This window comes from Trichechus manatus, unplaced genomic scaffold (genome assembly GCF_000243295.1).
Source record: "Trichechus manatus latirostris isolate Lorelei unplaced genomic scaffold, TriManLat1.0 scaffold00255, whole genome shotgun sequence".
NCBI classification, from domain to species: Eukaryota; Metazoa; Chordata; class Mammalia; order Sirenia; family Trichechidae; genus Trichechus; species Trichechus manatus.
In genome coordinates this window covers 2693777-2708478 of record NW_004444191.1, presented here as the reverse complement: position 1 = coordinate 2708478, position 14702 = coordinate 2693777, and the positions used below count along the sequence as shown (strand labels likewise).

At 40.1% G+C, this 14702-nt stretch overlaps 1 protein-coding gene across 1 annotated transcript in view; it reads right to left on the bottom strand.

The window, feature by feature from the left end:
- Window positions 1–610: 610 nt before the first annotated feature.
- EPB41L5 (erythrocyte membrane protein band 4.1 like 5) overlaps window positions 611–14702 on the bottom strand; it is a 90770-nt gene continuing 76678 nt past the window's right edge. Inside the window, exons 12-14 of the mRNA XM_023724687.1 lie at window positions 4582–4624; window positions 4042–4157; window positions 611–845 (exon numbers count right to left, since the gene is read on the bottom strand). Of these exons, the coding sequence (XP_023580455.1) occupies window positions 665–845; window positions 4042–4157; window positions 4582–4624 (340 nt within the window). The 3' untranslated portion in view covers window positions 611–664. The remainder of the gene's footprint in view (window positions 846–4041; window positions 4158–4581; window positions 4625–14702) is intronic.

Here is a 14702-nt window from a genome sequence, read left to right as displayed (position 1 = left end):
AAAAAAAAAGAAATACATTGTCCATTTTGAATAACTATTTGATAGTAATTAAATTTATCTCTCTACATGAAACACATCATTAATGTGATTTTTTAGACCTTCTGGCAACTTACAATACTTGTGCTTATTAAAAAGTAAATTTTTAAAATTACAATTACAAAATCTTTGACATTTTAACTAAAATTCAGGCCCGAGTCAACTTTAGAAAGACTAAGAATAGGGTATGAGAGTCAGTTTTATAAAAATGGCACAGAGGCTGGTGCACCGTGCCTGGACATACTTCCTTCTGAGGGTGTTATTGTGTGTCTGCTTCTTTGACTGTCCCTCTATTTGGCATGGCATGGGTGAGGTGATAACGGGCGGCTTCGTCACAGACACAACCTTCTCCTAAGACATCTTCTGAGTAACGTGTTAAGCATGCTGAAATCATGAAAAACCTTTCCAAAATTACAATGATATAATACTCTTTTCGACAAAAAATCTTTTGTCATTATCACTGATGACATGTAGCTTCTTTAGATCCTTTTCCCTTTCAGAGAAAAATTAATTACAAATAGTACTATACCAATAGTGACTCAGCATAAAACAGCTTCTCCCAAATTCTCCTGATGTGATCAGTTCCCTCTATACACTAGAAAATGGACACCATCAGCTTGCATGACGCTCATATCTCGGTCATGGCTGAATGGCCAGGGAAGTGAGCGTCATGGTGGACTCCTGCCTTCTTCACACTGTGCTCGTGGACACAGTCAGTGTGGTTTCTATGTGCGGTCTGGGGTGGGGGCCAGGCCCGTGTGCTCCACTGGTGTCCACCACGTTGACAGCAGTCGCTGGCCGCAGGCAGCCTGGATGGTTGGGGAGCGGGAGGGAGCAGAGTCAGTAACAGGATCGAGAGAAAACGGACGCATCAGAGGTAAGAAAGGAGAAAGGCGAAGTGGCCAGCATGCACCACCACCGCGAGTACTTCTCACCGTCTACTTCATGCAACACTAACGTTCAAGAATAGCAGAGGGAGTAAAAATCCACAGAGTTTCATGGAATGGAAAATGTCACTACGGAAATACATGTAAGTAATCAGAATCACGCAGGTGAATTAACTAAGGAGGAAATTTCATAGAAAGCAAGACACTGTATCTGTCCCTGATGTTGTTACTCAAATAAAAGGCAGAAAAGGTGTTTGAGGTTCTAATGAGAAGAAAAAAAATATTCATAATCTTACTTAATTCAAATATTTGAAAGAATTCTACATAAGGACGGGCATGTATGGAAAAGGGCAGTTGTGAGAAATATTAAGTGATTTCACAAAACTGAGACCCAGGAAACAAAATTCAGAAAGACCATTTTAAAAAAATCTACTCTCAGAGGCCATGTAAATTTATATCAATGTCCCCAGTTAATAATGGTGAATCATTGGTCTTTCTATAATCAAATTTCACAGGAGCTCAAAAGGAAATTCAACAGGTACAGATACTGTGACGAGACCACGAGCCTCCACCAAGAAATGGTTTACTGAGCACATTCGCTATCTTCTGTCCCAGAGCTAGCGAACAGGCTTCAGAACCGTGACAGCACAGCATGCAGCATGCAGGGTCGTGGTTAGTGCTCATCAGTCCTCCAGCAGAAAGAAAACAGCTGCCAAGGTTTTGCGACGCAGCAAAAAGGGCAGCAGATATTTAAAATAACTAAAATAAAAACCTAAATATAAACACTGTCTAAAGATGTATTTTTAAATACAGTATTACTGTTCTAACTAAACCAAAACATGAATCCTTACCTTTCTATACTTAGGGAAACTGAAAAGAAACTAATTAAAGATTTTTCAGAATAAACTTGGGAAGTCTTTTTTTTTTTAAACAATAAATTCTTATTTCCTTTAAAAAAACAAAAAACAAAATTTGTTCCTCAGCTCTAACTCATAAAACTCACAATCTTCAATTTAGGGTCTCTAAAATTTTAGAAAATTAAATTCATTTTCTCCCTCACATATGCCAAGATTTTCCAAATATTAATCCGTTTTGTTTCTGTCATTGTTATAAATGGTTTATGGATTTAAAATACACAAAGTGTTTCCAGTAAAGGTGATATTTTAAATACTGGACAATGCTAAGTTAGTGATACACCAAATCACTCAAACAGTGGTGTCATTTAAAGGACACCAGCTAGAAAAAGCTACAGAACGGGGGAGGAGGCGGCTTAGATTAAATCAGTTAAAAGTTATTTGCAAAAGTAGCCTGCCAGAAATACAGTGGCCCCCCAATCTGCCTGATGGTTGAAAACCTATGGAGCATTTTCTAATTTTATCAACTTATCATTTTCTAAAGGAGGACTGTTTTATACTATCCTCAAAGTATTAATGAAAATCAAAACATGCAGAAACGAAGAATGAAATGCAGAAGGCATTAGACATAAAGGATGGGGAATCCATGACCTCCCAGACACGCCAGCGCTACACTCATTCAGCCCCACGCCTCTGTCAACACACACTGAGGCTTCCCAGCTGTCCACACCACTGCTTTATTCCTTCCCAGCCTGGGAGGTCTCAGCTCAGCCACAGACAGGAAGAATGACACTCAGCTCCAAAGTTTTCAATTTTCTTGATTTCAAGCAGATTCAATACTCTTTCAAAAGGCTGCATCAAAGGAACTGAGTAGTGCCTAATGAATCAAATTAAACAGACTTAAATGTATACCCATTAAAATGGAAAAATATTTAAAAATCAGTAAAAGTTTAGTGTTATAATGCAGGATGCAAACTGGTCAGACTCTCCTTCTATATTAAAATAAACAGCAAACAGAACTTCTTTCACAGTTGAAGTCTGAGTGCCGTTTTTCCTTGCCGATAGGACTTGGGGCTAACATCAAGGAGAGAAAACATAGTTGCTTACTGAAGCCATGTTTTGAATAAGAAATTGATAAAACTCTTTTTAATGGTTCAAAAAAAGGCTAAAATTTGGCATTTAGAAGCCTCGCTGTTGACACCTGAAGTGTGTAACCACATGTACACATGAAGTACCCCCAGCACACTGCCAAGCAAAAAGAGAGGGAAAAGGGAAGGGAAGACACACACACACACACCCTTAAACTTAGAAACGAATTGCAAGTTATTTGGAAGTGAAGTAAAAATACGTCCACCAGTGACAGTTACCGATTGAGAGCAAAGCACCCTGAAGTTAGTTAAGCAAAATAACCGTGAATCAAACAACACAGCAAAGACTAAAAACGATCGCCAACCGCTGCTGACCCACCACCAGGAAGGAAGAAGGAGCTGCACAGAAAGTTGACCCGAACCTTGAGATCACCACAGAAACTCGTTAGATTTCACGTACTAAACACACTGAGAGACAGAAAAAAAGAAAAATCCTAAGCATTATCAAGATTCATTTCACAGACACAACGAGAACAGATGATACACCCAATATGACCAATCAATCAAATAATTCCCAAGGAGCCCCCCAAGCCACATACATTGATTTAGGAAAGGATAAACCCCACCGATTAACTCCAATAAGCCACAAACTATCCATATTTGTGCACTTAACTTTAATCTAGAAAAAGATCCAGGAATGCTAAATAAGTACCTTGTCTGTCATCAGATTATTCTCTCTCAATCTCCAAAAATGGAGCATTTCATGCTTTATTTTACTGGAATATAATCATGTTTCCCTTTTGGTTTTATCTTCAGTCTTTACTGAAGAAAGCACATCAAAAACAGTAGTGTAATATTAACAGAATAACATATAACGAACATATTTCCCTTATGCACCCAAGAAAAGGTTCTACTAAGTAGCAAGGAAGTCTTTTTCCACAGAGAACCAACCACCACTCCCAGATCACGCTAACCAAAATAAGGACAAGAGTCTGACATCCCTCAGGCAGACACACCTGCCCTCCTTTCTTGATTCCCTCTCTATAAGACTGCTCAGCTCACAAATATGAATAATTCGCTTTCAATCAAATTTAAAGTACTCTAATTGTATGGCAGGGAATTAAGAATACAAACGAAGCAAGCAGTGTTTTATTTTGGTTTAAAGGGTTAACAAACCGTTTCCTGTCGTGCGGGTCTACCCCAGGACTCCGAGGAACATTCTCTTTCTCCGCCAGTGCCGGACCACAGGGAAGAGGAGACATCACAGGCAGAGGAGGTCTCAGACCACACGCCTTCAGACACAAATGATACAGATCATCTATTTTGCCTCCATAAAAGATGTCTTCACCAACACACAGAAAACTAAATGCAACAGTACCTACATAAGGAACAAAGAATGCGTAAGCAAAACCTTCAACTTTAGATAACCATCTAGGATATGGTAATTTAACTGCATATTAATATTTTGATTCACTGTCTAGAATATACAGAGAGGAAAAATGTTTTAAAGACCACCTGTTCTATTTAGAATATCTTAGAAAATACTGTAACAGAGGATGATCAGACATCGTTAAGCCTCTTTACAGATAAGGAAAAGAAAATGCACATAACTTGCCCAAGTTTGCACCACTAACCTAGAATGAAAATTCCATTAATAATATTACTGTTTCCCATAATAACAGTTTTTAGTGTTTTAGAAGCTTGATACTGTCTTACCTGTTGGGAGCCATCACTCTGAGTTGAAACATTATTGTGAACACTGTAATGGGGGAAAAATTCATTTTAAAAATTATATACGAAGTCTAGAGCCTCACTTTTTAAAATTATACCCACAAAAACAAACAAAAAATCCTTGCCAGTGAGTCAATTCTGACTCATAGTGACCTACAGGACAGAGTAGAACTGCCCCCCATTGGGTTTCCAAGGAGCGGCTGATGGATTCGAACTGCCAACCTTTTGGTTAGCAGCCAAGCTCTTAACCACTGCTCCATGAGTGCTCCATGCAAAATATTCTATTCAAATAATAACCAAAAGAGAGCTGGGTGGCAATCTTAATATCAGACAAAGAAGACTTTAAAACAAAATCTGTTAGAAGTGATGAAAATGGACTTTGTATAGTGACAAAAAGGTCAATTCATCAATATTTAACGATCACATACATATGCACCCAACACTGGAGCACCTAAATATATAAAGCAAACGCTGACAAAACTGAAGAGAGAAACAGACAGCACTACCGTAAAAATTCACCACTCGACCGTCAACATGCTGTACTCTGGTGGCTTGTGTGTTGCTGAGATGCTGGAAGCTATGCCACTGGTATTTCAAAAACCAGCAGGGTCACCCGTGGTGGACAAGTTTCAGTGGAGCTTCCAGACTAAGACTAAGAAGAAGGCTCTGGTGGTCTACTTCTGAAAAAACTGGCCAAAGAAAACCTTATGACCAGCAGTGGAGCATTGTCTGATATAGTGCTGGAAGACGAGTCACTCAGGTCGGAAGGTATTCAAAAAACGACTGGGGAAGAGCTGCCTCCTCAAAGTAGAGTCGACTTGAAAGACATGGATGGAGTCAAGCTTTTAGGATCATCATTTCCTGATGTGAGATGACTTAAAATGAGAAGAAATAGCTGCAAATATCCATTAATAATTGGAACGTGGAACATACGAAGTATGAATCTCGGAAAATTGGAAATCGTCAAAAATGAAAAGGAACGCGTAAACACTGATATCCTAGGCATTAGTGAGCTGAAATGGCCTGGAATTAGCCATTTTGAATCGGACAATCATATGGTCTCCTATGCTGGGAATGACAACTTGAAGAGGAATGGCGTTGCATTCATTGTCAAAAAGAACATTTCAAGATCTATCCTCAAGTACAACACTGTCAGTGACAGGGTAACATCCATATGCCTACAAGGAAGACCAGTTAATACAACTGTAATTCAAATTTACGCACCAACTACTAAGGCCAAAGATGAAGAAACCGAAGACTTTACCAACTTCTGCACTCTGGAATTGATGAAACATACAATTAAGATGCACTGATAATTACTGGTTATTGGAATGCAAAAGTTGGAAAGAAAGGAAGACAAACAGAAACAACGCCAGAGATCGCATGATAGAATTTTGGCAAGAACAATGACCTCTTCATTGCAAATATCATTTCTCAACAACGAAAACGGTGACTATACACATGGATGACGCCAGATGGAATGAACAGGAATCAAATCTACTACATTTGTTATGAAGAAGAATGCGGCATCAGGATCGGAGGAAGACTCATTAACAACCTGTGATATGCAGATGATGCAGCCTTGCTTGCTCTGAAGTGGACTTGAAGCTCTTACTGATGCAGATCGAAGACCACAGCCTCCAGTATGGATTATACCTCAACAGGAAGAAAACAAAAATCCTAACAAGTGTACCAATAAGCAACATCATGATAAACAGAGAAAAGACTGAAGCGTCAAGGATTTCATTTTATTTGGATCCACAATCAATGTTCATGGAAGCAGCAGTCAAGAAATAAAACATCGTATTGCATTGGGCAAATCTACTGCAAAACGTCTCTGTAAACTTTTAAAAGCAAAGATGTCACTTTGAGGACTAAGGTGCGCTTGACCCAACCCACAGTATTTTCAATCATCTCATATGTGTGTGAAAAGTGGACAATGAATAAGGAAGATTGAAGACGAATTGACACCTTTGAATTACGGTGATGGCGAAGACTATTGAATATACTATGAACTGCCTGAAGAATGAACAAATCTGTCTTGGAACAAGTACAGCCAGAATGCTCCTTAGAAACAAGGATGACGAAACTTCATCTTATGTACTTTGGACATGTTATCAGGAGGACCAGTCCGTGGAGGAGGACATTATGCTTGGTGAAGTAGAGGGTCAGTGAAAAAGAGGAAGACTCTCAATGAGATGGACTGACACAGTGGCTGCAACATTGGGCCCAAGCATAACAACGACTGTGAGGATGGCGCAGGACCAGGCAGTGTTTCGTTCTGTTGTACACAGGATAGCTATGAGTTGGAACCAACTTGACAGCACCTAAGAACAACAACAACCATTAATAGTTGGAGACTCCAATATGTCACTCTCAATATAGGATAGAACATCTAGAAAGACGACCAACAAGGAAATAAGAGGGCCTGTATGACACTATAAACCAAGCAGATTAACATATGTATACAGAACACTCCTCCCAACGACAGCACAATATACATTCTACTCCAGTGCCCAGGGATCATTCTCCAGGATAGACCACAAGTTAGGTCACAAAGCAAGTCCTGACGAATTTTAAAAGACTGAAATCATACAAAGTATTTTCTCTACCACAATGAAGTGAAGCTAGAAATCAATACAGAAAAAAGGAAAATACACAAACACATGGAAATTAAGTACCTAATTAACTACCTATGATCAAAGATCCTGGCTGAAAGCAAGGAATTCCAGAAATATGTTTACCTGTGTTTTACTGACTCTACAAAGGCATTCAACTGTGTGAAGTGTAACAAATTATGGATAACACTGTGAAGAATGGGAATCCCAGAACACTCCATCGTGCTCATGAGGAACCTGTACACAGATCCAGAGGCAGTTATTCGAACAGAACAACGGGATATTGCGTGGTTTAAAGTCAGGAAAGGTGTGCATCAGGGTTGTAGCCTTTTACCATACTTATTCAGTCTGTATGCTGAGCAAACAATCTGAGAAGCTGGACTATATGAAGAAGAACAGGGCATCAAGATTGGAGGAAGACTCATTAACAACCTGCGTGCATTATACAGATGACACAACCTTGCTCACTGATGATGAAGATCAAAGACCACAGCCTTCAGTATGGATTACACCTCAACATAAAGAAAACAAAAATCCTCACAAGTGGACCAGTAAGCAACATCATGATAAACGGAGAAAAGACTGAAGTTGTCAAAGATTTCATTTCACTTGGATCCACAATCAACACCCATGGAAGCAGCAGTCAAGAAATCAAAAGACGCATTGCATTGGGCAAATATGCTGCAAAAGACCTCTTTGAAGTGTTGAAAAGCAAAGAAGTGACCTTGAAGATTAAGGTGTGCCTGACCCAAGTCATGGTGTTTTCAATTGCCTCATATGCATGTGAAAACTGGATGATTAACAAGGAAGACCGAAGAAGAATCGACATCTTTGAATTGCGGTGCTGGTGAAGAATACTGAATAATACCATGGACTGCCCAAAGAACAAATAAATCTGTCTTGGAAGAAGTACAACCAGAATGCTGCTTAGAAGCAAGGATGGCAATACTATGTCTCACATACTTTGGACATGTTATCAGGAGGGATCAGTCCCTGGAGAAGACATCATGCTTAGTAAAGGGTCAATGAAAAAGAGGAAGACTCTCAACAAGATGGACTGACACAGGGGCTGCAATGACAGGCTTAAGCATAACAACAATTCTGAGGATAGCGCAGGACCGGGCAGTGTTTCGTTCTGTTGTACGTAGGGTCACTATGAGTCAGAATCAACTCGACAGCACCTAACAAGAACAACATGGGTCAAGGAAGCAATCAAAAGAGAAATCACAAATTGCTTACAGTCAAATGGAAATGAATGTAAACAATACCAAAACTTAGGAGATGCAATGAAGGCAGCACTCAAGAGGGACACTCATAGCAATAAACACCTACATGATAAAACAAAAAGATTTCAAACCAACAGCCTCACTCAGCAACTCCAGGAACGAGAACAAGCAAAGTAAGCAAGTGTCTACCAGAAGAAAGGAAATAACAAAGAACAGAGCAGAAATAATAATGAAAACAGAAAAACAACAGGGACAATTAATAAAATCGGATGTTGATTTTTTTGAAAAGATCAATAAAATTGACAAACCTTTTGCTAGACTGACAAAGAAAAAAAGAGAAAATATGCAAATAATCAAAATAAGAAATTAAAGAGGGGACATTACAACTTACCCAACAGAAATAAAGAGAACTCACCCTGGCATTACTGGCACAAATTAAAAAAAAAAACAGAAAACAAATGTTGGAGAGGCTGCGGGGAGATCGGAACTCTTATGCACTGCTGGTGGGAATGCAAAATGATACAGCCATTTTGGAAAATGATATGGCGCTTCCTTAGAAAGCTGGAATTTGAAATACCATATGATCCAGCAATCCCACTCCTAGGAATACATCCTAGAGAAATAAGAGTCATCACTCGAATAGATACATGCACACCTATGTTCATGGCAGCATTGTTCACAATAGCAAAAAGATGGAAACAACCTAGATGCCCATCAACAGATGAATGGATAAACCATGATACATACACACAATGGAGTGTTATGCAATGATGAAGAACAATGACGAATCTGTGAAGCATCTCACAACATGGATCAATCTGGAGGGCATTATGCTCAGTGAAATGTCAATCACAAAAGGACAAATATTGTATGAGACCCAAAACCATAAAAAAACCCATTGCTGTTGAGTTGATTCCGACTCCTAGTGACCCTACAGGACAGAGTAAAAGTGCCCCATAGAGTTTCCAAGGAATGCCTGATGGATTCCAACTGCCGACCTTTTGGTTAGCAGCTGTAGCACTTAACCAGTATGCCACCAGAGTTTCCTGTATGAGACCACTACTATAAAAAAAAACTCATGAAAAGGTTTACACACAAAAAGAAACAATCTTTGTTTGTTACAAGGGATGGGAGGGGTGGGATGGAAAAACACTAAATAGAGAACAGACAAGTGGTAACTTTGGTGAAGGGTAAGACAGTCCACAATACCAGGGAAGCCAGCACAACTTGTACAAGGCAGGGTCATGTAAGCTCCACAGACACACCCAAACCCCCTTAGGGACTGAATTACTAGGCTACGGGCTGTGGGGACCATAGTCTCGGGGAATAGCTGGATCAATTGGCATAACATAGTTTATAAAGAAAATATTCTACATTCTACTTCGGAGAGTAGTATCTGGGATCTTAAAAGCTCGTGAGCGGCCATCTTAAGATACTCCAATGGTTTCACCCTGTCGAGAGCAAGGAAGAATAAAGAAAACTAAAGACACAAGGGAAAGATTAGGCCAAAGGACTAACGGACCACAGCTATCAAGCCTCTATCAGACTGAGTCCAGTACAATTAGATCGTGTCCCGCTACCACCACTGACTGCTCTCACAGGGATCATAACAGAGGGTCCCGGAAAAAGCTGGAGAAAAATATAGAACAACTCACAAAAAAAGACCAGACGTACTGGCCTGACAGAGACTGGAGAAACCCCAAGAGTATGGCCCCCGGACTAAAACTTTTAGCTCAGTAATGAAGTCACTGCTGAGGTTCACTCTTCAGCCAAAGATTAGACAGGCCCATAAAACAAAATCAGACTAAAGGGGCACACCAGCCCAGGGACAGGGACTATAAGGCAGGAGGGGACAGGAAAACTGGTAACAGGAAACCCAAGGTCGAAAAGGGAGAGTGTTGACATGTCCTGGGGTTATTAACCAATGTCACAAAACAATATGTGTACTAACTGTTTAATGAAAAGCTAGCTTGTTCTGTAAACCTTTATCTAAAGTACAATTAAAAAAAAAATAAAGACAATTATGACAGAATATTATGAACAACTGTACGGCTACAAATCGGACAACCTAGATGAAATAGATACATTCTTAGAAGCATACAACCTCCCCAAACTAAACAGAGAGGTAACAGAAAGTCTCAGCTGACCCATAACAAATGAAGAGATCGAATCAGTTATCAAAACCTCCCAACAAAATAAAGTCCTGGACCAGATGGTTTCACTGGGGAATTTCTACAAAACATTAGAGAAGAATTGACACCAATACTGTTTAAATTCTTTCAAAAGATAGAGAAGGAAGAAAAACTAGCTAATTCATTCTATGAAGCAAACATAACCAGACCAAAGTGGGATAAAGACACCACAAGAAAAGAAAACTGAAGGCCAGTATCTCTTACGAATAGATGCAAAAACACTAAACAAAATACTAGCAAACAGAATCCAACAGCATATCAAAAGAGTCATACACAATGACCAAGTGCAATTTATTCCAGGAATGCAAGGATGGTTCAACATTAGATACTCAACTAGGAAAATTTAGTCATTACAGTTAAATTCTAAGAGAATATACAAGAAATTTTTAGAAAACAAACTCTCACAAATAAAAGCCTTAGTTTTTCAACTATGTGTCACTGCTTGAATGTTTTGTTTTCATTTCTGCTAACTTCACCAGGCACTCATTCCTAACTTTAAGCTCAAATATTCTGTCCCAGTCTCCTTTTCAGGGTAGCAAAAAATGATCCATTAAAAAATAAAACATTCTTTAAAATACAGAACACCTCTAACATTTTCCCACCATTTTTCTTAAAAGCATAATTTATAAATTACTCCAAGTGTACAGCCCAGAAAAGGCATAAAAATTGTTTTTTTTACCTAAATGGAGTGATTTCACAATGGAGAGAATTCCTCACTTCCTCCCTATTCTATTCATCTACTTCTTAAAGCCCAGCAACTGTAAAAGCAGAGTCGGCAGCATGTGAGCCCTGATTCCCTCCCAAGACCGTCCCTTCCTGGCTAGTGTGATGGAAGCTCTACTCCAGCTGGGTGCGGCTAAGCAGACAGGGCTAACTCTCCCCAGCTCCAGTGGAGGGCTACGGTGTGGAGGCTGGCAACATCTCTCAATCCCTCCAACTCCATGCTGCAGAAGCTATATTCCAGGCAGACACGGCAAAGAGGAATGGGGCTATTCTCCCCCACCCAGCTCATAATCAAAGCGCAAAAGCAGGCCGAGAATACTGGGGACCTGATTGGTCCTAGCCCAGCTCACACACAGGGCAGAAATTCCACGCCTCAAGGGGCAAACTGAGAAGACCAGAGGCTACCATCTCCACCCAGCACCCCACTCCAGGATGTCACTCCAGAAGACTGCTGTCCCCACTCCCAGCACCAGTGCAGTGCATGGCTCAGAGATTCCACTCTGGGGGAAAGGCAGGCAAAAAGAAGAGAGCTTAGAGGCTCTAAGGGTACTGACTTCATTTGGAACAGGGCATGGAGAAGTTAATGCCTAAGAACACTGTAAAAAAAAAAAACCCGAAGATTCTGGTGATGAGCAATTAAGAGGGGGAAGGTAACTCCATGATACCTGTAACAATAAGCTAAACAACAGACTAGCTGGAACCTCACCCAACTCCAAGAAAGATAAAAGCAAAGAGACCTACACACAGACACATCATAGGAAAAATGCTGAAAGACAAAGGAAATCTTGAAAGAGCAAGAGAAAAGCAACTCATTTCATACAAAACCCAGCTGCCTTAGAATCGATTCTCACTCCTGGCGACCCCACGCGTCAGAGTCGAACTATGCTCCTGGCGTTTTCGGGAGTAGATCGTCCCCCTTTTTATACCTACAAAAAGTATCCTTTAAAAAATGACAGAAAAACTAAGAAATTCTCAGATAAACAAAAAGTGAGAGACTTAGTAGACCTGCCCTGAGAGAAATACTAAAGAGAGTCCTTCAGGCTGAAATGAAAGCATTGGAAAAAACAAAAAACAAAAAAAACTCACTGCCGTCAAGTCAATTTTGACTCATAATGACCCTGAAGGACAGAGCAGAACTGCCCCATAGAGTTTTCAAGGCTGCAATCTTTACAGAAGCAGACTGCAACATCCTTCTCCCGCCGAGCAGCTGGTGGATTCAAACCACTGACTTTTTGGTTAGCAGCCAAGCACATAACCAGTGCGCCACCAGGGCTCCTTGACATGATAACATGCTAGACATCAATTCAAATACATACGCACATACAAACAGCGCCAGTAAAGGTAATTCTATAGGTAATTATAAAAAAAAACATAACTGAATATTTCTTTTCCATTCTTAACTGACAGAAAAACAATTTCATAAACCAGTATGTACATAACTGTCCTGCTGACTGTAATACATCTGAAAGCAGCACAAAGGAGGTAGGTAAGAACGAAGCTGTACTGGAGTGAGGAAATGACACCATATGGCGGGTGATGCAAATCCATAGGGAAAAAATGAAAAAAACAAGAAACGGTCAAGAAGGTTAATACAGCAAACTCTGTAAGTATATGCTTGCTATCCTTTCTTCCCTCAGCTCCAAAACACATAAAATTATATAATCGGTATAACAATGTATTGTTGGGCTTCTAATGTATACACAGATAATATATACAACAATAAAACAAACAAAAACACCCAAACCCACTGCTGTGGAGTCGATGCCAACTCATACAGGACAGAGGAGAACTGCACCACAGGGTTTCCAAGGCTGTAAAATCTTTACAGAAGCAGACTGCCATATCTTTCTCCCGCAGAGTGGCTGGTGGGTTCGAACTGCCAACCTTTTGATTAGCAGTTGAGCGCTTAACCACTGCGCCACCGGGGCTAGAGCTATAGGAGTAAAGCTGCTATAGCTCACTGGAAGTAATTCAGCACAAATTTTAGATTGATTCTGGTAAGTTGAGATGAATACTGTAAACTCTAGAACAAGCATTAAGAAAATCACCACCCCCACCCCCCAAAAAAAGGCTAAAAATCATTCAAGTTCTTTGCAGAAATCGACTACCAAACTCAAACCAAACCCACTGCTGTCAAGTTGATTCTGACTCACAGCAACCCTACCGGACAGACTAGAACTGCTCCACAGGGTTTCCAAGGTGCAAATCTCTACAGAAGCAAGACTGCTACATCTTTCTACCGCAGAGCAGCTGGTGGGTTCAAACCACTAACCTTCTGGTTAGCAGCAGAGCACTTTAACCACTGCACCACCAGCGTTCCTCAGAAATTGACTTGGTGATCCTAAAATTCATATGGAAATTCAAGGGACCAGAATAATGAAAACATTCTTTACAAAGAACAAAATCGGAAGATTCACACTTGGATCTCAAAATTTACTACAAAGCTAGAATAACCGAGACGGTGTGGTACTGGCATAGGGACACATATACTGATCTGTGGGAGAGAACTGAGAGCTCAGCAATAAGCCCGTACGTCTACGGGCAAGGTGCCAAGACCAGTCAACGGAGAAAGAACAGTCTCTTTAACAAACGGTGCTGCGACAACTGACTGGATAGTTGCACATGCAAAAGGATGAATTTGGGCACCTGTTTCACACCAGATATAAAACCTAATTCAAAATGGATAAAAGTTCTAAATGTAATAGCTAAAATTATAAAACTCTTAGAAAAAAACATAGGAGTAAACCTCTGTGATCTCTGACCAGGCAATGGTCTCTTAGATATGATACCAAAAGCACAAGCAACTGAAGAAAAAATTCAAAAAAACTGGACATGATCAGAATTAAAAACTTCTGTGTGCTTCAAATGAAAAAAGTGAATATGGGAGAAAATTCTAGACATAGCATCATCTGGTAAGGGATTTGTATTTAGAATATATACAGAATTCCAACAACTCAGTAATAAAAAACAAATAACCTAATGAAAAATCATTTAAGGAACTGAAACGATACACTAGAAAACAGTCACTTAATGCAAGAGAAGGCAGTGAAGGAGGAACAAGAACAAAAACAGACAGGAGACAAAGGGAAGACAAAAGGCAAAATGGGAGACGTAAACGAGACCAGATCAGGAACAACAGGAAATGTGAGCGGACTGTCAACAGTCAAAAGACTGAGGTTGTCAGACTGACGGCAAAACAAGGTCCATCCACTTTGCCTTCTACAGGAGACACGCTTCAGACTCAAAGATACAAACACGCTGGAGGTAAAAGGACGGAGGAAGACACTACGTCAGTGGGATGGACAGAGGAAGGACCTCCAAATTCTTCTCCTCCATAAAAGCAATGC